The sequence below is a fragment of the Micropterus salmoides genome, unplaced genomic scaffold (assembly GCF_014851395.1).
Source record: "Micropterus salmoides isolate LMB-PRFRI ecotype aquatic unplaced genomic scaffold, ASM1485139v1 Ms_hic_scaffold_22, whole genome shotgun sequence".
In the NCBI taxonomy this organism is placed as follows: Eukaryota; Metazoa; Chordata; class Actinopteri; order Centrarchiformes; family Centrarchidae; genus Micropterus; species Micropterus salmoides.
The window spans coordinates 22,556,155-22,579,634 of NW_024041373.1; the positions used below are offsets into that span (position 1 = coordinate 22,556,155).

Here is a 23,480-nt window from a genome sequence, read left to right on the forward strand (position 1 = left end):
TGGTCAAAACAGTAAAGTAGAAGCCTGCAATGTTTTTGATTTTCTCAGTGATTTAAAGTCTGGGCCAAATGAGCCAATCAGAGCTTCGTAGGAAATATTGAGAACCGGGATGCCATTTCTTGTGCCAGACCCTGAAAAATACCTTTATCCATGAAAAATAGCGACAGGAAAATTGCCTCAAAAACTGTGACATGTGGATGAGATCAAAGCAGATTTACACCTCAGTCCTTTCTTTTCTTTTCAAATTCACAAAATGAATACCATAAATTAAAACCGAGTAAGACATTAGCTATGCAACAACCATTATTGAAACATTTTCACATCAAAATGAAAAATTTCCAATCTTCTTTGTGAGAATTATATTTTCATACTGTGCTGTATACCATTGCAGTTGAACATTTCAAGCAGTAAATTCAAATTTCCACACCTGAAGGGAAGATGACAAAATCGACATATGTAAACTGAGACTGTGTCCAATAAGTACATGTGCTTTAAGCCTGAATTGGAGATTTCACGTGTGACTTTGTCAAATGACTGTGCAGCAGGCAGTGAAAGTTGTGTGTGTGTGTGTGTGTGTGTGTGTGTGTGTGTGTGCGTGCGTGCGTGCGTGCGTGCGTGCGCGTGCGTGCGTGCGTGTGTGTGTGTGTTTGTGTTGAGAACACAGGCAAATGATGGTGTAGATTAAATAAAAAATGCAGTCAGTAGTTCTGGCACTGAACTATATTCAACCTGAGCTGCATATTCTAGGTTACAGGAGAGAAATATTCATCTAATCATCTGTAAAGTTCTATTTTCTGAACACCTATGGCTCTATTCATAATTCATTTATTCACCTACCTCAGTGGATTGTGGTTTTAAAAAGCATAGTTAAACTGCTCATGTATCATGTATCTGCTATACTGGATGGAAGATAAAACGCCTCCACTCACATCCAATCATCATCATGGCCACGGCAAAAATTTTCTCTACGTCTGTCGTTGGGGCGATGTTACCGAAGCCAATGCTCGTCAGGCTGGTCATGGTGAAGTACAAGGAAGTGATGTAGACAGAGTGCTTGTTCGGCCCGCCTTCCCACTTCCCTGAACCGCTGGCGTTGAAGCGGTACGGTGTGCCCATCGTCTCAGCCAGGATGTAGAGCCAGCTGTCCATGCGCACAATGTTGGTTTCTTCATCAATAACCTCGTAATCACCGATGCTGTACCTGGAGTGTGGAGAGGTAGAAATGGTAAGGACATAATAAATAATCAGTTACGTATTAGTCATTGTATTTCACAATGGGGTGGATTTATCAAACAGTTGCAGTGAGGAACTGAAAATATGTGGCACACTTTGTAAGTTCAAATCAACACTGAGGGTCTACAACCATGCTAGCAGCTCTGTGAGGCTGTCCTCAACCACAGTCAAGCTAAATGTTTAGCATCAGCATGCTAACATGTTTACAATGACAATGCTAACATGATGATGTTAAGCAGGTATAACGTTTACCATGTTCGCCATCGTGGTTTAGCGTGTTAGCATGCTAACATTTGGCGCTAGTTGAAATGTCAGAAAATCCATTATTATAATTCATCCTGGGGGAGTTATGAATGTCCCTGCCAAATTTCATGGCAAACCATCCAATAGCTTTGAGACATTTCAATCAAAACCACAAATGTGCAACTCATTGTGGCACTAGAGTGTCTGTCCAAAATCTGGTGCCAATCCTAAATTGTTTGTGTATTTCATCTACACCCGATGGAGTTGACTATTTACATATGAAACATTCTGTGTTATCTAGCTTCTTGGAGAAAGCCTTTGAGAAAAAGAAACCTTTCAGAATATAAATTAGGTGAATCTGATGATGCAGCAAACATCATCTTGTTGTTTTCCTTCCTCTTTCAGTTTCTGGGTTTAGGGTGATGTGGTGGACTTTAAAAAGGAAGTATTCATATCCGTGTAGTACATCGGTCCAGCCTTTTTTGCTTGTGATCCCTGATCACAGGATGCATGTCTCTCAGCTGTAAGCAGTTTTTCCTTCATCAGGCTGTTTCATCTAAATAATTTTCTGAGGCCTAAGGAGGTAAAACTCTACAGTATTTCATAAGAAAAAAATCCAAAAAATAAACAGAATTTCCTGTAACAGGATTTATATTTTCTCATTTACTACCCTGGTGATCATGCTTGATGATGGTTTAACTTTTCTCAACGTGACGCCACGGCTCGGTGTGTGACCATGGCAACCGCAGAAACCACACTGAGGGAAACGATACAGGAGCTATTTTTATTGGTATCTGAGTCTGGTTTTGGAGCACCAGCGTCTTCATTCATTCAAGTTTCATTATACTGTCTGGGCTAATAAAAAATTTTCATCATGTTGCTTAGAGCCTCTTGTGGGGTCCCGATTTCCAGTTTGTGAACCACAAACATATTTGAAATCTTGCATATGTTTGAAATCGTGCTGACGGACATAATGCTCTGGTTGATGTTTTCTTTTGATTATGATTATGTTACTATATTACAAGAAGATGTCTTGTAATCCTAAGAGGAATGAGTCGTGTTTTTTCATGACATAAAAAACCTTTTAACTAGATATTAACATACGTGTTAAGTAGTTATTTAGTATAGTTGGAAATACATGATAATATAAACATAAAAGGACATCTGCAAATTTAAAAATGGTGTTCATCAACAAACATATTTTCCCTGTTTTTAAATGTATGCAGGACATTAAGTTGTCATGATGGCATCTGCGTCTGTGTGTGTGTTTAGACATTCTCATAAAAAACATAATAAATCAAACATAACACATGATGGAAACTTAATGCTTCCACCACACTTGCCCCCTGTAGAGTAGATGATCTGATTAGACTTTGGAGGCTCGCGCTCCATACATTTGCATATTAATGAGGACAAACTAATTCTCTTGAAACCACTACACCTCTTTCTGGCTTTAAGGTAAAAACAGAGTTTTAATGCGTGAAAACAAGCATGTTGACAAAAAACAACTGCTAATTAATGCATTAATTAGCTAAATCAATGGGCTCATTATATTAATTGGCTCTGCTATTAATGTATCACAGGGCTGGCAGGACATAGCAGTCTACCAGAATGTGTTATGTAATTTATTTGCACAATGAGTATGAGTAAAGATTTTAAAACCTGAATACAATTTCTGTATATAATATAATGCACTATAATGGCAGGAGAACAGTGGCGGGAATAGGTGGAGATTGTTTGATGAACGCTAAGTAAAATGTAATAATAAACTAATAAAAAATACATGTCATCAACATACCAAATGCAGGCCAGCCAGTGAGCAGCCAGTCCAAAAACGCACACAAGCAGGACCAGTACAGCCGCCCCATACTCAATGTAGTGATCCAGTTTACGGGCAACCCGACCTAGACGGAGTAGCCGGACCACCTTCAGTGAGCTGAACAGACTGCTGATCCCCTAAAAGAGGAATGAAAAAGAGAGGCAGACATCAGAAACAATATTTATAGAAGACAAAAACAATACTTAATATACAGTGTATGTTAAACTGCTTGAACTTTGCCGACAGTTTGGGATTTAAAGTTAATGTTACCGAACACCTGAATGTATATTAATACCACCAAGATGGTGTTGCTCAAATACACGGTAAAACTTAACTTTAAGCCCCCTATTTAGTATTTAAAAGCACTATATTAACATTTAAATGGTTTATAAGGCATTATAATGTAATTGTACTCAGCTATAAGGACTTTTTAAAGCATTAGTTAATGTACAGTATTTGTCAGCAATTTTAACTTCTCCTATGAAGACATATTTTATGTTAGATAATTAGAATATCATCAAAAAGTTGATTTATTTCATTCAATTCCATTCAAAAAGTGAAACTTGGATATTATATTCATTCATTACACACAGACTGATATATTTCAAGTGTTTATTTCATTTAATTGTGATGATTAAAACTGACAACTAATGAAAATCCCAAATTCAGTATCTCCGAAAATTAGAATATTACTTAAGACCAATACAAAAAAAAGGATTTTTAGAAATTTTGGCCAACTGAAAAGTATGAACATGAAAAGTATGAGCATGTAAAGCACTCAATACTTAGTTGGGGCTCCTTTTGCCTGAATTACTGCAGCAATGCGGCGTGGCATGGAGTCGACCAGTCTGTGGCACTGCTCAGGTGTTATGAGAGCCCAGGTTGGTCTGATAGTGGCCCTCAGATTTTCGTCATTGTTGGGTCTGGCGTATCGCATCTTCCTCTTCACAATACCCCATAGATTTTCTATAGGCTTAAGGTCAGGTGAGTTTGTTGGCCAATTAAGAACAGGGATACCATGGTCCTTAAACCAGGTACTGGTAGCTTTGGCACTGTGTGCAGGTGCCAAGTCCTGTTGGAAAATGAAATCTGCATCTCCATAAAGTTGGTCAGCAGCAGGAAGCATGAAGTGCTCTAAAACTTCCTGGTAGACGGCTGCGTCGACCTTGGACCTCAGAAAACACAGTGGACCAACGCCAGCAGATGACATAGCACCCCAAACCATCACTGACTGTGGAAACTTTACACTGGACTTCAAACAACGTGGATTCTGTGCCTCTCCTCTCTTCCTCCAGACTCTGGGACCTTGATTTCTAAAGGAAACGCAAAATTTACTTTCATCAGAGAACATAACCTTTTTGTCTTTAGCCCAGGCGAAACACTTCTGACACTGTGTCTTGTTCAAGAGTGGCTTGACACAAGGAATGCGACAGCTGAAACCCATGTCTTGCATACGTCTGTGCGTGGTGGTTCTTGAAGCACTGACTCCAGCTGCAGTCCACTCTTTGTGAATCTCCCCCACATTTTTGAATTTTTGAACATCTTTTCCTTCCCTTTGCCTCTCTATTAATGTGCTTGGACACAGAGCTCTGTGAACAGCCAGCCTCTTTAGCAATGAACTTTTGTGTCTTGCCCTCCTTGTGCAAGGTGTCAATGGTTGTCTTATGGACAGCTGTCAAGTCAGCAGTCTTCCCCATGATTGTTTAGCCTACAGAACTAGACTGAGAGACCATTTAAAGGCCTTTGCAGGTGTTTTGAGTTAATTAGCTGATTAGAGTGTGGCACCAGGTGTCTTCAATATTGAACCTTTTCACAATATTCTAATTTTCAGAGATACTGATTTTGGGGTTTTCATTAGTTGTCAGTTATAATCATCAAAATTAAAAGGAATGAACACTTGAAATATATCAGTCTGTGTGGAATGAATGTATACATTATACAAGTTTCACTTTTTGAATGGAATTACTGAAATAAATCAACTTTTGATGATATTCTAATTATATGACCAGCACCTGTATAATATTTGAGCTTTTTGTAATGCATCTAAACTTATAAACCTCAGATTTAATAACACTTACAGTATCAGGTTAAGTTTCTGCTATATAACAATAATCTGCCTTAAAGAAGCTTTCACTCTAAATTATCATTTTTCTCCTATAGAAGTAGCAATGAGACCCACTGTGAATATAAAGTACGTAGGGTGTTTGCTCAGGGTCTGATTTCCACATCAGATATTAAACAACAAAATCTATGACACAATCTACTAGAAGGGTATGGAAAAGCTAGGAATGAAAAACAAACACTTTAAAGAATTAAAATAGAAGGGTTTGAACCTATCTCACAAAGTGCTACAGTAAATATGATACAACTATAACAGCAAACACAGAATATACAAACAAGATGAGGAAAAACACAAGACTGAGAGTGTTAACATATGCTCATTTGATTTAAAAACATTCCTGTGCAACGTGATGAAATTTTACAACTTCTACCTGTTACATAACCAGCAACTAAATGTCTACTCAGCTTAACTGTATACTGAAACACCCATTTAGTGATTGATTCAAACAGACAATCCCATCAGTTTGCTAGTGGTATTCTGTGTGTGTGTGTGTGCTGGGAGGAGTATTGATTTAGCTAATGTGCTGTGGTCTGCAATCCGAGTACAACTGCAGAGCTCGCTGTCACTTGATCTGATCTAGCTGCCTGCCAGACACCTCAGCTTCTCTGAAATCACTTTACAGACCTAAGCTCTAACACAATTCAATTATCACTGCAATCGTGCTTTTGAGTTCTGCTGCAAACTCAACAAACATAAGTGTGGAGAAAAGTTCATCACTGAATAGATAAAAAAGAGGTTTTATTAAAGGAAATTCATTTTGGGAAATACGCTTATTTGCTTTCTTGCCCACAGTTGAGATGAGACTCTCGTGTCTGTGCATTACTGTGAAGCTAGAGCCAGCAGCTGCTAAGCTTAGCTTAGCTGGACTGGCAAGAGGGGGAAACTAGCTCTGTCCAGAGTTAAAAAATATAGCTACCTTCCTGTATTTCTAGCTCATGTGTTAATCCACGTATATCATTTATTCAAATTGGACATAAACAGAAATAAGAAAAAACAGGGAGTTAGTATACATGCTAGTTATTTCCTCATGCTAATAGTTTTCATGCTAAATTAGCTAACTGGGCTGGAAACGAAAATTATGGGTGTTGCAATCACATTAGCTTATCCGTTCAAAGATACACCTTCCAACACCTGTAAAGCTCATCAGTTAACAAAATACATTCATTTGTTTAATTCTGACACAAACTAAAATGAAAAAATGTCAATTTGTGGTTTTAAAGGGAGTTATGTAGATGTTTCCCCCTCAGTCTTTGTGCTAAATTAAGTTATTGGGCCAGAATCAAACAGGGAGCATTATTCGGCTTCCTGCTGACACTGAGATATAAAAGAGTTTATTAAGATCAACACCACTGTCATGTCTGTGAGTAAGAGCCAGGGGACCATGAGTAAAACCACATAAAGACTGGAAGCAGGGTGAAACAGCTGGTTCTCACCAGAGTTCAAAAATACACCCACCAACACCTCTAAAGCTCATTAATTAATTTTCACACAAATGTAAAACAACAATTTGTGGTTTTATAAGGAGTTAGGCTCGTGCTTATTTCCCCCTGCCTACACTGCTAAGCTAATTGACGCCTGTCTCGCACGGACATTAGTTTCCATCTTTTCATCTCACCCTTGGCAAGAAAGCAATTAATTATTTTCCAAAATTTTGAAGGTAAGAAAATGTCATCATTGTGTAAAATAAAAATTAAAAAAATAAACACGTGATCAACCTTTTGATCTGATTCAACTGTGTATAAGACTTTCTAAAGTGCAAGAACTTTGTGGTAATTTAAGGTTTCAAAGCTGACGTGTTCTACAATCTCCAATATCATCATATGAAAAGTCATAGATTTCAGCTTCTGAAACTCAATTTGACCTAGTTTGATGAATAGTAAACAAACAAAAAAAAGATGTTGTCAAAGGTGGCTAAAATAAAAAGGTGATTCTAGCAAAACACAAGCAACACACAGCACCCTATGTTCAAAACTCTCTCTGTTAAAGCATATTTTCAATGCCAGGAAGACTTTTATTTTGAAATTTTAACTGTACCACGTTACCGCAGTAAATTTGTTGAAAAAATGACGTTATTGCTGACTTGAGGACTGAGTCAGCTCTCGTGCAGCTTTAATGATGCTGTTATTCATTTTCAAATTGTAGAACCCCATCCTATCGTTGTTATCTCCTGGCAATAAAAAGCTTTAGCAGGAAAAAAACCAAGACAAGCAGCACAAATCTTAACTTGCTTTCTGCGACATTTATTTCATGCATTGATGCTGCTGCTGTCATACTCTTACTCAGCACTACAGCTCAAACATCGATGCGAGAATAAATGTCACAGTAAACGTGGCGACAGTTGTCAAAGCTTGATGGAGAGTTTATGTAAGGTGTGTGTGCGCATCTACAAGTAAATTAAAACACAAAACTGTTCATGATCATATTCTAATCAAATTGAAGCCTACTTGAGTGACAGCTTGGTGGTTCCAATTCTTCCCATCACGTCCCATGCATGAATACAGGCAGAAGAGGAGGGGGTGGGGGGGGGGCATGCAAACAGAACGGAAGGATGAAAAAGAAGAAAAACAAAAACGAAGCACATGTAAGAGAGAAGACACTTGATCAGTAGAAAGCGATGAATAAACATATTCAATAAAGGTTTTAAAATAATATTAAACAATGAACAACCTTATATGTGTTTGTAAAGCATGTGCAGTGGAACCAAAGCCAGACATGTTATGTTCCGCCTATAAGGACTTAAGGACCAAAGCTGAGCATGCGCTGAAAGCTCCATTACTTTGTCAGCTTTTTGTTAAAACACTTCATACAGCAACATGAAGTGGTTTGTTTGTTGTTGTTTTGGGTTATCAGTCATTAGAAACAGAAATGACATAATGACTATGAGGTTCAGTCAGTCTCGAGGTGACGTATGGCGCTTTAAAATTGCCAAGAATAGCTTTGACAGCAGCTCCTCATTAATGATCTTCCCTTCCCTATTTGGAAACCTGTTGGGAAAAACAGCCATCAAAGTTATTCATGTCAGTCGTTAAGGTCTGTGGCAGCAGCAAGATGTTGCAGTGCCAGTTCACTAACACGGGCAATTGTTGACTCGCTCTCATTTACCCTTGCCATGGATAGCCTCAAAGCAATTTGGAGTAAATTGGAGTCACTGAGTTGTTGCAGAGGCACACTGGAAGATGATCCTGGAAGTGGATGGTCAAAGCTTTGTTGCAGACCAATGTGTTCATAACCTCATTGTAGTGTAAATGTACACTTGAACCTCAAAGGTAAATATAAAGCAGAAGCACGAAGCTGTGCTGTAAAATGTAGGGCTGCATCTAACAATCATTTTCACTACTGATTCACTACTTTTTAAAAGTGATTCATTACCATTAAGTCTATAAAATGTCTTATACAATTTCCCAGACTCCAAGGTGATGACGGTTTGTTGCTTGTTTGGACTAACAGTCCAAAATCCTATAATATTGTTTGGCATTTTGGCTTGATAAATAACCTACAGAATTAATCAACAACTATGATAACTGATCATTTGTTAATTACCTGACTTTGTTTCAGCAGACAAAAGCAGTATAGTATGCTTAACAGATACTGTATAAATAATCTCTTTTCATAGGATTTGTTGACAATAAGAAAACACATAAGACATATTACAGGATAAAGCTGATGAATTATCTTTTATTTTCATCAACTTTTCTAAAAACGCCAAAACCAACAATCCATCATGCTAAAAGGTACTGTTTGTGTAGGTGAAACCTGGTGTAGCTTTATTTTCTGTGCCATACTGTGTGAAAACTATCAGAAACACATTTAAGAGTCACATCGTTTTTATTGTGAAACAATGCCATGGCTACGTTTTCAATTCTTGACAGGTAGCTCCTTGTCAGGGAGACACTGACCATGCTCAGAGGTTTGTTGGTTTACTGTCCAAACTAATGCAAGGAATTTACTACACTGTCTGAGGCCATGACAAATCATTCATTTACTGCTCATTCACTATAAAGGGAGCTCTATTTAGAAGAGTATACACTGTAGTGGGTGCCAGATGGCAAAATTTAAAAACAATTTTAGATACAATTCAGGTCATGCTTTTTAAATGCCTGTTTTCTTTAATTATCTGTGCAATGCGTGATGGTAGTTAACTCTCCGGTTAGTGAATACTGTACACAACATTTTATAATCATTGTATATATCATCATCATCATATTCTAGGGCTGTAACATGCAATTGATTTAATAATCATTTTATCTGCCTATTAACCTGTGTTGTGTTTCCAGTGGTTTCACACTATTCCACTAATCTACAGGTGGCAGTAAATAGCCAAGATAGCAAAAGCAGAAAAGAAGAAGACTTCTACCAAGTAAACATGAACATTCATCACATTTTTTATAGCCCAAGTATACACAAAATGCATGAGTGAAACTGTTGTTGTTAATAAAATTATACAAACTTAAAGAGTAAAAAGTGCACATCACAGTTTCCCAGAACTCAAATTGATATCTTTAAATAGTTTGTTTTGTCCAACCAATAGTCCACGCAAACATGTTCAGTTTACTATAAATCATCACATTTGTGAGGCTGTAACAAGATCATTTTTTGCTTAAACAATTACTTCAACAATGAATTGATTATCTAAATTGTTGCCATTAATCTACTAATTTCAGACACAGCCTGTGCTCATCATATTGAAGGAATCGGTCTCCCAAAAGCAAAAGTGTTCAAACACAGGCTAAACAGACAATACTTGTTAAAATAAATAGATTTTTGGTTTGGGCTTTGGGCTTTCTTAATAATACTAAAAAGATCAAATAACACCAGCGCTATCCATAAAAATCACAAGGTTTTTGTTTTTCTCCTTTTGCTGACCCCTGACTGATTCTGCTCCGGCTACTTGAACTTGTCAGCGTTTAGGATGCTGAAGCGTTGAAAGACTAGAAAGGGCTAAAATGCTAGAGCTGCAAATACAACTCAGTGCCCGCGGCCCATCAACAGGCCTCTTTTTTTAAAGCATTACCACAACACAACCTTGTACTGTATGTATCCCCCCCCACCGGCCCCCAGAACCAACAAACATTATGCCTCTTGCTGTGTGACCCGCAGCGACGTTAAATGCAATCACAGCATTTTACACACCCACGCTGTCGCAGTAACATACACACATCGTGAGACGTGACACATTTAAGCACACACAGGCACAATGATGCATTATTATAATGAAAACCGGAAAGTGCAGAACCCTGAGGCTCCACTTAATCAATGTGTGTTTGTGTGTTGGTGTCAGCTAGATAATTTGTAAATAGATTTAATCAGTAAAGACATACAACAGGTTAACATGTAAGCATAATGTAAAGTAATTTTTCCCCTTAATGCAACAAATGCTGGCATGAAACGTTGTGTCGTAACTGAACAACAAATTAACAAACTGTTTTTCTTCGTGTTTATACAAGAAGAAAACTGTTCTGTCCCTCTCTATGGCCTACAGCCTAAACTATTCATTTATATATATATATATATAGATGGTAAAACTGTAATCCATCCAGTCTAACTCAAAACGCTTGTTTGGTACCATAACATGCCTTAGTTTTAATCACAGCACATTTTCCCATCCTTCTGTCAGCTGTCATAAGGTGTTAATGGGTTTAGGGTATCAGTGACACAGTAGAGGACTGAAGAGTGCCTCAGTTAAATAATGTAACGCTCTTTCCCCAATTAAAATGTGCCAATTATCTCGAGATCCTGTGATAGCTCTCCAGCCAACGCTCCTCATTATGGTCCAACATTTGTGAAATCACAAACAAGCATATTATTATGCTGGTTATTCCAACTCATCTTTTTTTCACTATACGAAAAAACAACCAGTGAACAGGATCTGAGGTACAGTGGTTATTAAATGTGGCCTGTCAGTCACCTTCGAAATGATCACCGCTGGGATCTAGTGGCACAAGGCTGAGCAGACTTTGTTAGCATTACTTTGTTTGTTTACAATCACCTAAGACAGAGAAAAGCAGCAAATCCTCACATTTGAGAAGCTGGAACTAGCAGATGTATGGCATAAAGGCTTGGAAAATAACTAAAAGGATTCATTGATTATCAAAATAGTTGGTGATGTCTTTTGATCGAGTCAACCATTAATCGACTCATGATTTCAGTGCCAACAGAACCACCTCACTCACCTCATCGACATTCTCGAAGGCGTTGATGACGTCGTATGGCAGGCAGGACAGCAGGTCGATAACAAACCAGGTCTTCAGGTAGTTCATTCGAATCAGCTTGGGGTCTGAGATGACCTCGCCGGCGGGGCCAACGAACGTGGTGTGGAAGTTTAAAACGATGTCCACCAAGAAGATCACGTCCACGATGCTGTCCACCACCAGCCACGTCACGTTGTTCTGCTTTGTCTTGAATGAGACGTTGTAGGGCACCATGATGGCCGTGTAGAAGGTGAGGATGAGGATGACCCAGTCCCACGTGGTCTTGAAGAGGCAGTAGTGCAGGATGATGTGAGGAGGGGTTTTGGGGGTCTCCTGCTTGTACTGAGGTAGGATATCTGAGCCGAGCTGCAGTACCTGCCAAAAAGCAGTGAGTCAGGAAAACTGAGAAACACAGACAGATACATTTACACAGCAGGGGGCCAAAAATACTGTAACTTGGAACTTTAATTACGTCGTCCTGCCGGTGACTGTAGTTCACCGGCTCATAAGAAGTGCAGAGTAAGTCTTAGAACCAACCTGATATTAAAGACTCCATACCTCAGCTAAACGGGAGTGCTTGTGGACATTCTCTCCTTTGTGAACTGTGGGCTGCAGCTGTTGCAAGACTCCTCTACTGCTTGTTAGAGCTCGAGTCAGTCGGGCAAACTTTCCCCAGCCTGAGGATTATAAACACATACAGTATGCACAACCTTTAACATGAGGATTTTGATCAGATGTTTTCTTTGGCACCATGTATTTCCCGGGGCAGCAGCATGTTTTTGGAGCTTGTGGGAGTTGTGAAAAGACTCACAGGATCATAGTTGGAAAATACTTTTTTCAGTACTGAAAAGGGCTAGGGGTTACTACTGAAATTATCACCTGTGCATGCAGTGCATCAGTGACTTCAAAAAGCCTTAGGTTTGTTTTGGGATAAATGAACAATATTTGACATTATCTGGAATGTATAACAGCTCAAAAACACCCCAATTCAAGAAACAGATTTATATGTTATGTCTTAACAATATAAGGACTTGTAACTAAGGTCTTAATTCATGTTCTGTAGGGCAGTAATAAGCCATTAACACAGTTAATGTTTTTTTGCTGCTGAGTTTTTAAAGATCTATTTAAGTTATATATCCCCAGTTTATATCCTACTGCATAACTTGGGTTTGTCTTTTTATCTAGCTCTTAAATGTATCTTTCTAGTGAATTAATTACAAAATATTAACTAACCACTCAATTTGTACAACTCATAATGGACAGTTTAAAAAAAAAAAGGGAGCAGAATCGATGCAGCAGAACCGGGGAGATCATCTTTTTTCATTCCATACATTCATCTTCCTTGTCAAAACCCACAATGCAACACAACCACTGACATCTAGATCAGAGATTTGGGTGTATTACGCTACTGTAGGTGCTACGATATCGACTGAGCATGAAAACAGCAGCCAGACAAAGTTGACTAACAGACATAGTGGAGCATTTACCCAGACATTCTGCTCAAGAGTTGGTGCACACTAAAACCAGAGCTGCAAAAGTGTGAATTTTGGACTCACATTCACCAAGTGGATAAAAACACAACTCCTAATGAATGTTAATGTAGACTGTAGGTTTGAACTACTTGGTTAAGGTTAAAGAGAGATTGTGGTCATGGTTAAAAGAAACAAATGGTGACTGTTGAGTCAGATGCAAGCCACCCCTTTACACTTGTTGCTGCACTATAACAGCGCCACATTATGTTTTCATATTCAGTGCTACCGAACACTGTACAAATACTATACAAATGTAATTTGAACAAAAGACTAATAGGCCTACTGTTGTGTTTGTGGTGAGGACAGTCTTAACACTCAGTCAGCACAAACCCATGTTGATATGTTAGAGGGCCCAACTACAATCTCAGTTTCATTATAAATCCACATCCTGTTCTTGTCACTATTGCTTGTTTGTAGTCGCTCAGTAGCACTAATATATGTTCTGTTTTGCTGTCTTCAAAGGTTATACAGTCCAATGAAAAGTTTTTTGTTGTTTGCTGATAACTATCATGATGGGGTGTGTATCTGACTGAGTGGTTACTAGCCAGAGCAGAGGCACAATGCACTGGGTTGATACTAGCCTACTACTATTGCCTCTGCCTCTCTTATTTTATTAAAAAAATCACACAGGTCTGCCATTTTTTTGGACTGTTTGATTCACAAGTATGGATATAAAAGCATCTTTTTCTATTTTAAGTCACTTCTGAAGTAGAACTAACTTTCACTGGCAGCTTCAGAAAGGCATCCCTCTTGATAAGAGGCAAGTGAACAAGTGAAATTTGTTGACTCTAACCTTTGGAAGAATCGTCTTCAATGGGCTGTTTAAAGGCTGTGATGTCACTGAATGTGCAAAGAAACAAGACCACTTTCTCTTGTTCATTTCGAATGGGAGCAATCTTCACAAAAAACCACACAGGCGTCCCTGAAAGTATAAAAAGAACAACATACATATTTAGCTGCATCATCTGCTTATTTTTAGACGAAATGACGCCGAGCGCACAGAGAGTAGAAATCTTGATTGCGTAGTGTAAACTGAAATGTTCTGGACTTTCAAAACTTTCCATGTTTTCCTGTAACACCTGCAAGGAGAGGGAGGTTACACCTTCGAGTGGAAACAAACAGCATCACATTTTTAATCACAAGGTTTCTCTAGTCTGGCTCTCAACCAATTAGTACATTTCTACAGAGGTAGAAACGTTCTGGGCTGCCTTTGAACTCTCGGCTGTATACATTTGCATGACAAGAGAGTGGAACTTTGCATTCTTCTCTTTCCTGCCGTTGCTACTTACTGTTCTTCTTGTACATCAGTATTTCAAATGAGTTCATCTCATAGTTCTCGAATGTTAGTCGCACTTTTTCCGTTGTGTCCTTGTCTGTGAGCTCCCCGTACATGAAGCTGGAAAACACAAAGGGAAATAACCATTTGAATATTTAATAGATAGTGGTACATGCATGCATGTTCTTGCACTAGAGTGCCGAGGAAGGCTTGAATGTGTGAAGTGTGAGGTAATGTGCTAGTTGTTAAGTATTCCCTGGTTACATCACGGCATTTTGTTCTGTTCTCCTTTGTTCTGTTCTCACCTTTGTCAACGTATTGAACGTATTGAAATGCCATTTATCAAGCGTTACATCTAAACTGTGCAGACCAGTTACTGATTGCTCCTACATGCCTCTAGAGAGGTACACTGCAGGATTAGGTTGTATTAAATATAGAGTCAAAGTACATAGCTCATAACTCATTGAAATGTATCCTGAAAGCATAAAAAAGATAAATGCAGCGTGGTGTCTAATTGGCCAAATGCAAAGTACCTCCCAAAAACAAATTAAACCTGAAGATGGGTCAAGCAACCATGAGCACATTTAACCACGCTGCAGAGACATTCATCTCACTTTGCTTGTTACTGCCACCATCAGTAGCAGCCTGCTCCAGCATGATCTAAATATAACTCTTGAGTTTGTTATGAAATACAAAAAGGAAGGCTAAATTTAATGAGACTACATTCTGACGTTGCAGAGACTTTTCAGACCAGTGCTTGATGTAATATAACTGATGACTGTCCTCTCTCCCTTTCTTCTTGTTTCTCTCTGAGCCGGGAGGAATGTGACTTTCTTCAAAGAAAAAGACTTTGAAAATGATTCCTCAAATGATTTTCTCGTCATCTGGTAAAAATTCCCACAGGTTTGTCTCTACATGTTTACAGGATCTAGTATATATATATATATATATATATATATATATATATATATATATATATATATATATATATATGTATATATATATATATAAATAAAAAATACATTCATAATTGAAGAGACAAAGAACACAGTGAGAGCAGCTGAGATGGAAATAACATCTTTGATCCACGCACATATATAGCTAAAGAGGCTCAGATATTAGACTTTAACACTCTGGGGAAATGAATGTACATTTTATGTCCGAGCCATCCTCAAAAATATCAAACATCCACACTCTGTGAATGTTTTGATGACCTCATAACCAGGCTCATGAAGATGCTTTTGACAGAAAATTTTAAAAGCTGAAAGACCAGATGGTATACAGGAATATGTGACGAATAATCAATAATATACACATTTCATATACACATTTCTTTTGCTAACATGTCATTTAAAATACGGTTTTAGGTTATAACTGTTAGTTTGTCCATGTAGCGTGACCTATTAGAAACGTTATTAATTAGCAGTACAAGCATTATTTTAGTGATTTCAGGTAATTTACTGGTGCAGTAACAACTCTGGAACAAAAATTACTTTGTAGTAGAAAGCTTCGAACTGTTTCAGCATACTTGGGTGACAATCAAACACAAATTTGTAGTACCATCCATGTTGTTTCCACATTCCGTATTAAAACCACATGAACACACTGAAATCAGAAGAACAACTTCACAACTCGGGAAATGGGACCATCCAAACAGCAAAAGAGTCGACTTATCAAACTATTACAATTCATCCTCTAGGAAAAATTTATATCTGCACCAAATTTCACGTAAGTCCATCCAACAGTTGTTGAGACATTTTACTGTCATTCTTATGGTGGCACTAGAGCAAAAGTCAGGGGATCACCAAAGTCACAATGTGTCATCCTATGGGCACCATAAATGTCTGTACAACATTTCATGGCAACCCATCCAATAGTTGTTAAAATAATTGCTATAGCAACCCCCACCAAGCTCCAAAGTAGTTTAACTGACGTTGCGTCCACCATTTCATTAAATCTGTTACCAAGCAAGTAATGACAAACATTTCTTATCTGCTTCTTGTTGGAGCATTATCTGTAGCCACAGTTTTTATTAGAGCTGGTTTGTGATTTTTTTTATTTGTGATTTGTTAATTTAGTTTTTCAGTGATCAATTCTCTGCTAACCAAGCTAGTAGTAGTAGCTTACTAGCTGTATGAAGCTAACAAAATCTTAATTTACTGTGAGTCTTACTGCTATGTATTTTACTGTTTTGACTTTTACTTTTCTGGACTCTTCTGTGTATGTTAACTGGATTAATTATTATGCATTATGTTGACTACCACCCCCTTTGAAAGAATTCATTAAGCTCTGCTCTAATAACAACAACTGCAGCAGAATTACGAGGTCCTCAACTATGGGTTCTCCCCGAAGATTGACAAAGTCTGCTCAGTCTGCCTCTTCTTTTAAGGCAATTAAAAAATGGAACTCCATTCCCTCCCATATTAAAACTTCCCCAGATTACAATTCTTTCTCAATCATGTTAAAAAATGGATAAAAGGTCAATCAAACATGTAATCCCTAATTCTAATTTTATCATACAATGATATTTGCCTAATAACTGTTGTACATATGTCATATGCACACTGTGATTTTCAGTATACTGTATTGTGTTTTTAGGAAATATTTTATTGCTTGTGATGTAGGCCTATTGTAGGTGTAAATGCTCACATATCAAGGGACTGGGGATGAAAATGAGCTGTTTAGCTGTATCTCTGTGTAATGCGTTGAATCTCTTATTCATGGAATATCATAATTTTCTGAATTGTAATCAGTGTCAGTGAATGTTTTGTCCAATACGGTTTCGAGTTTCCCAACTGTTCCCAGTGAAAACTACAATTACAAATCAGTTATTTACAGAAATACTATGGTAGTATTTATACAAAGCCAATACAACCAGATCTTGAATGCAGTCCGAAGGTTTTAGGTCTGTTTTCCTTCCTCTTGCAAACACAAGCCTTCACTTCTTCTAGCAACCTAAAAATAAACCTAAAACAAATCGTCATACACTCTGTTCAATATTTGTATTGGCAAGTGTTCTGAAGCTTATGCTCTGGGAACCAAGGGTCTAAATCAGTAATAGCCGCAGTGCTGGCTGTGACAAACACCATCTCCCACAACAGACGAAATCTCCCACGGTTGTCAAATCTGGCAGCACCAACTGTTTCCATGTGATCCTATTAATATTACTGACATGCTTATTACAGGCACAATGTACACAAGTCCAGAAATTGTTCACTCACATAGGAGTACTGCTAATTTTAAGAGTTCCTTTAATTCCTTTATGTTTACAGTTTTGGGGAGAGCACCCCGAAGACACGGTCCACAGTTTCACTGCTGCAGTCAGTGAAGAGGAAGCAGTTTCAATTGTTACAACCTTATTACATCACAGATTTGTGTCTTAGTTATCTGGTTTCTAATTGTAAAGAAAAAAACAGCTGAATGTTAAATTATGGGTATATACATTCTAGACATGAGTGGTGTTTTTATTCACTTCAACAAAGCAGAATATGTTGTATTTTTACCTTCTTCTGCTGAGATGCTCTGCTGAAGGGAATTGGGGAGATGTAGTCGATTCAGGGTCTCCTCACAGGTCTAGTATAAAGAAAGGCCCCTGAGAACTGCAAAACTGAGCTCCTCATACTTTCACTATTTACCCTGTGGAGGAATCTCACCTTCATCATAAAGGTCACTACCCAGAGCTAATAATTGTACTTGAGATTTGAAATGAAGTCCTAGAAATCAAAATCTTGGTGGGTCCTCATAGCTCAGCCTTTTAGCCATGCTAGCGGTACAGCTCTAAGGATGGCATCATCGATCAGCTTTTCGGTCCACCGCTTTGATCCAGACTGAATTATTTCAGCAACTACTGGACAAATTGCTCTTTAACTTTGGTCCAGACATTCATGGTTCCCAGAGGATGAATCCTGATGACTTTGCCGATGCCCTAACTTTTCCTCTAGTGTCGCGATGAGGTTTAAATTTTGTGTTTTTTAGTGAAATATCTTAACAACTATTGAATGGATTGTCATGAAATTTGATATTTTCATTCATTAATACTTTGGCTTATGTTTAGTGCTAATTAGCAAACTTTAGGAAGCTAACACTTTCAACTAAGATGATGAATATGGTTAACATTATACCTTATAAAATTCAGCATGTTAGATCTAACATTGAGTATGCTGACATTAGCATTACACTACTACTTTTTTCTTAACAGACTGATTCAGTTACCACATTACTGCAGCTGTTGCCGCTAACCAGAGGCAAATCTCACTATTCATTTAATAATAATAATAGTTAATGTTGCTGTACTGCTAATGCATTAACTCCTCTCATCCTGCTAATTAGTAAGAAATTATGCAATCAAGTCAAAGTACTAAACAAATTCTTCTTATAAGCAATGCAACAGTCAATCTCTACATATGACGCATCTAAGAAGGATCTAAGTTAGACATTAAAAACAAACCTTGTAAAGAAAGCCATCCTCTCTCTGACTGTAGCATAACTACAGCAACAGCATGAAGCTCATCCAGATTAATCATAAAAACTGTGCTGTAACAAGTTCTTGCAATGTCACTAATTTATCCCTTTAGCATTTGAAGACTGTTTTCCAAACACTTCCATATTAAGACACCCAGATCCTCTTGCCTACCTGCAGGTGCTGCTTTTCTGCATCACCTCTGCTCTGTGGTACCCCGACAGCTTGCAGAAACCATCATTGCTGTAGACAATGGGCCAGTCCACTATCTGAGCATTTCCCAGGACAAAGTTGGTATCTGTTGGAAAGTAAACAGGAAAGAAAAGGGGCAAATAACTTGCGGAGTTGCAGTCATTCCTAAAAACAACAATATACAAAAACTATACAAATATAGTTTGAGTTGGGAAAATGTTGAGGCCTATTACATTGAATCTAAATAAAAGTCAGGGATTTGGTGGAACTGCAACTGAAACAATATGCAAAGAAGAAACAGTTATTCAAATAATAATAGGATGCAACTACAAAGCATATATTAGGACAACAGGATACTTTGATCAAGGTTATTTATTTAGCATTATACATCACAGGGATGTACAACGAAATGAAAGGTGTCTTACATTGAGCATTTTTATTGTAAATTACGTATTTGTGTTCTGAGAAATAGAAAAACGTATCAGGCAGGTCATTTTAAATATCTGGTAACGTTGATTGACTTATTCAGTGACCTCACCATGGCCACAAAACTTATTTAAAATGTTTTTTTGAAAGAAATATTCTGTTTAAAAATGTTTGTTTGTCTAGTAATGTCTCTCTTAACATTAAAAAGACTAAGTAACCCTGCTGTTAAGACACTTAAGATTTTCATTAGTGTCCATGATGGTCTATGGCCCATTACACACTGCACACAGGGCGGGCATACACAAATGTAAACCCAACACAAGTTCTTTGCTTGTATATAACATCCAAATACATGCACCCTTGATTACTAGTAGTTGTTTAGATAGTAGTACTTTGTGTACAAGAACACTTTGTGTTGTATCTTTCTGTGTCTTGCTAATGTAGAGTATGTAACAGGCTTAGTGAGCCATTTGTCATTAAGTGGTCCAATGTATGGATAGTAATTATTAAGATAAAGTATTCCTCATTGGCAAGTACAGTCTACAGATATTAATATCTGATGTCATCAATTTTTAAATGGCATGGAAAACAGGACATTAATTCTCATATGGTATATTTTGCATATTTTAATGTTAGCAAGGCTCTGAGCCAAACCTGCTCATGGTCAAAATGTTTAAAAAAAATCAAATAATCATTGAGTTGCATGTACATTTTAATGGCCTATTTTGCTTCCATTGAATTTTGTTTTATAATAACACACACATATTGTTACTCAGTGTCATTACTTAAACTGACTCATGTTATAATACATGAAATTAAAAGATAATGCTGGCTCTTTTAACTAAGAATTACTGACTGTGTAGTATTTGCCATGGAAAAAGTATGCAAACCTTTGCCTGAACTTAAAACAAATGGATGCATACCTTCTGTATGTAGCCAATTGTTTTAAAATGACCTCGTCATTTTAAAGTTGGGAACATACATCGCAATTATTGACCCAACCATGAATGTGATTTGAACATGAAAACAAGCCTTAATTTTTGCCTTTGATTTGTAATAAATAAAATAACTGTTACCATAATTGTACTTAAATGACAATTATTCAAGACTTTATTGACAAATTAGTCAGGATAAAATGATTACTCATTTTATTTTAAAATGTGCAAAACAATGTGCAAAAAGCAAGCAAAAGCAAAGTTTTGTTCCATAACTATAATATTAAAAAAATACTTAAAACAATCTCAAATCTATTCACATAATTTTGGCAAAGGCAAAAAGGAGCAGATGTAATGGTGTTAAATGAGCTGTTAATTAGGGATTAAACCTAAAAATATAAAAATCTGTTTGGCAAGTCTTAAAGCAGACTACAACAATGTGACGACACAGGGGTGAAAGAGCAGGATAGGGAATTTAAAACACCTGACACAAAACACACATTTGTATACCACATATCAACACACACACACACACACACACACACACACAAAAAAAAATAATTAGCCTATTTGATGAGGTCAAAAATAAAACACATTGAAATGACAACTTAAAAGCACACAAACATTCATAGAATATGATGCACGAGACGTTCCATGCCAACGTGTTATTTTACAATGAGCTAACGTTAATCTTGTGAGTAAAGAAACATAAAATCCAAAGCTCTGTGATTGTTATTAGCCCTGGATTTGTTAATTTACTGTTGTGTTGCAGAACATGTCTCACAAACACATCTAATTAGTTAAGTGCTTTGTAAATTAACAGCATTTGGTATAGAACATTTAGTGGTACATTACAAAGAGATAGATACTGTAAGGAAAACATAAGCAGCACATCAAACTAAATTATAGTACCTGTCTGTCTATGTGACAGTGTCCAAACTGAAATTTTTGGAAAGGAAAGAAGGTTAACAGATTACAGTGAGAAACATCTGTTGAATGTCAGACAAAAAAGATGGGACGTGTCAAGCAAAAGAGAGACATGTGGTTACAACACTGTTGTGAATTCAGCACTGCATTGCGCTAACCAGAACAGATGCTACAGGCTAAAAACATGACATTGTTTACAGAAAGCTGCAGCTCATTTGTACAGAAATTTAAGTATCACAGAAAGTAGGTGTTACTCTTAGACTTACACTAATTAAAGCTGCAATCATCATTTTTTCCACCACTAAAGGCACAGGCTAACTCAGAAACAAGCTAACAGACACACACCTGGATGTTGCCTTATTTGTTGCAGCTAAACGAAGCTAAAGAACTCCATAGAGCCACAGTGTCCTGCAATATTTTGAGCAAATGTAAATAATTTTAATGTAAATATTAAACACTGATTAATGCAGCTTAACAGGACCAGATTTGTTTTTACTACTGGTTATAAACCTCTTTCATGACAGACTTTTCATAGCATGAACAGGTGTGTGACAATCAGGGTCCATATGCCATGCACATAACATCCTGGGGGAATTATAGCCTACTATATATTTCTAAATGTAATATACACTTTATAGATGTATGTACTTCCAATATAGAGAAGACCTATCGTTCACGCAATCCAAGTAGATAGGACAACACACAATTCAACATCTTACACGACAAAAGAAATGTTACTGCAATCACTATAATACAATCACAACAAAATGGGAGAACTTTTCCTGAAATGATTCTCCTTAAGGACTTATTTTTTCTTTGCAATAAGGACTTTATTTTGCATATGGACTGGCTTATGTTCACTGGACTTGAAGCACCCCTCGACTTACAGATTTTTTTAGTAAGTTTCAGTTTATTGTTTAACTGTCCGGCCCACAATTTTACTGTTTTGCTTTCACACGTTGTTTTCAGCCACAGCCAGCAGCTGTTTTCAGTAAAAAACCTCTGAAAACCCACTGCACACTACCTGCTCAGCACCAAAGACACATTTAGCAACTTGAACATAGCGTAACAGTGAGCAGCTAAAGCAAAAAACACAACAGCAAAAATGGAGCTAATGAGAAATAACATTGTTCACCAGGCGAACAGACACACACCTCCAAATGAATGGTAATGTTGCTCCATCACTGCTGAATGTGTTAATAAGCTAGGCTACTGTTTGCCAACATACACTGAACAAAATTATAAACGCAACACTTTTGTTTTTGCCCCTATTCATCATGAGCTGAACTCAAAGATCTAAGTCCTTCTTTATGTACACAAAAGGCCTATTTCTCTCAAATACTGTTCACAAATCTGTCAAAATCAGTGTCAATGAGCACTTCTCCTTTGCTGAGTTAATCCATCCACCTCACAGGTGTGGTATATCAAGATGCTGATCAGACAGAATGGGTATTTCACTGGTTTGCTTTAGGTTGGCCACAATAGAAGTCCAACCTAAGAGTTTCCCTTCCTTCACTGACACCACAATGAAAACGCGTCTTAAAGCTTGCCAAGCGGCTAGCGGGGTCAGGCACGCCCTCAAACCAAGCTAGTCTGAGTGGAGGCCCTTTTATTTTATTTAAGCCCCATTTCCACTGCACAGTACCAGATCGACTTGGCTCGACTCGCCTTTGTTTGGTTTTCCATTGTAGAAATGTTGTACCTGTACCTGCTTCCAGGTACAGGTACAACATTTCAGTACAATTCATTCCTAGAGGATGAATTGTAACCTCCGTCGAGGTTCCAAGCGAGCTGAGGGATACTAAAATGTAATGTGAAAACACAGACTGCTGATTGGTCAGAGAGAATATTCACTATTCACTGCATCATCATTGCACAGCTGATTTCTCACCTTAAAACTTCTCAGAAGTGGATTTAGTGATGAAAATTTTACAGTTTCGTATGTAATTTCATCACTAAAGTTTTAAGGTGAGAAATCAGCTGTGCAGATTTCAAATATTGACACTTTTACGAGAAGTGATGGCGGAACAAAAATGTGATGAATATTTTCGGAGTTGAGGAGCTCCGCAAGTGGCTGCGGGGGAAGCCTGTGCCAACCCATGGGAGGAGCGTGTGGATCACTGGTGTG

The 23,480-nt window shown here is 37.6% G+C and overlaps 1 protein-coding gene across 3 annotated transcripts in view; it reads right to left on the reverse strand.

Moving 5' to 3' along the window:
- The window catches only part of kcnh1a (potassium voltage-gated channel, subfamily H (eag-related), member 1a), a 49,903-nt gene that overhangs the window by 22,530 nt on the left and 3,893 nt on the right, over positions 1–23,480 (reverse strand). The window contains exons 1-9 of one of the 3 annotated variants that reach the window (XM_038736806.1): positions 19,047–19,110; positions 17,917–17,986; positions 14,427–14,533; positions 13,931–14,059; positions 12,164–12,282; positions 11,588–11,980; positions 7,862–7,888; positions 3,275–3,432; positions 930–1,201 (exon numbers count right to left, since the gene is read on the reverse strand). In XM_038736806.1, the coding sequence (XP_038592734.1) occupies positions 930–1,201; positions 3,275–3,432; positions 7,862–7,888; positions 11,588–11,980; positions 12,164–12,282; positions 13,931–14,059; positions 14,427–14,529 (1,201 nt within the window). In that variant the 5' untranslated portion in view covers positions 14,530–14,533; positions 17,917–17,986; positions 19,047–19,110. Of the gene's footprint in view, positions 1–929; positions 1,202–3,274; positions 3,433–7,861; positions 7,889–11,587; positions 11,981–12,163; positions 12,283–13,930; positions 14,060–14,426; positions 14,534–17,916; positions 17,987–19,046; positions 19,171–23,480 lie in introns of those variants that run through there. The other 2 variants (XM_038736804.1, XM_038736805.1) reach the window with 2 other exon arrangements.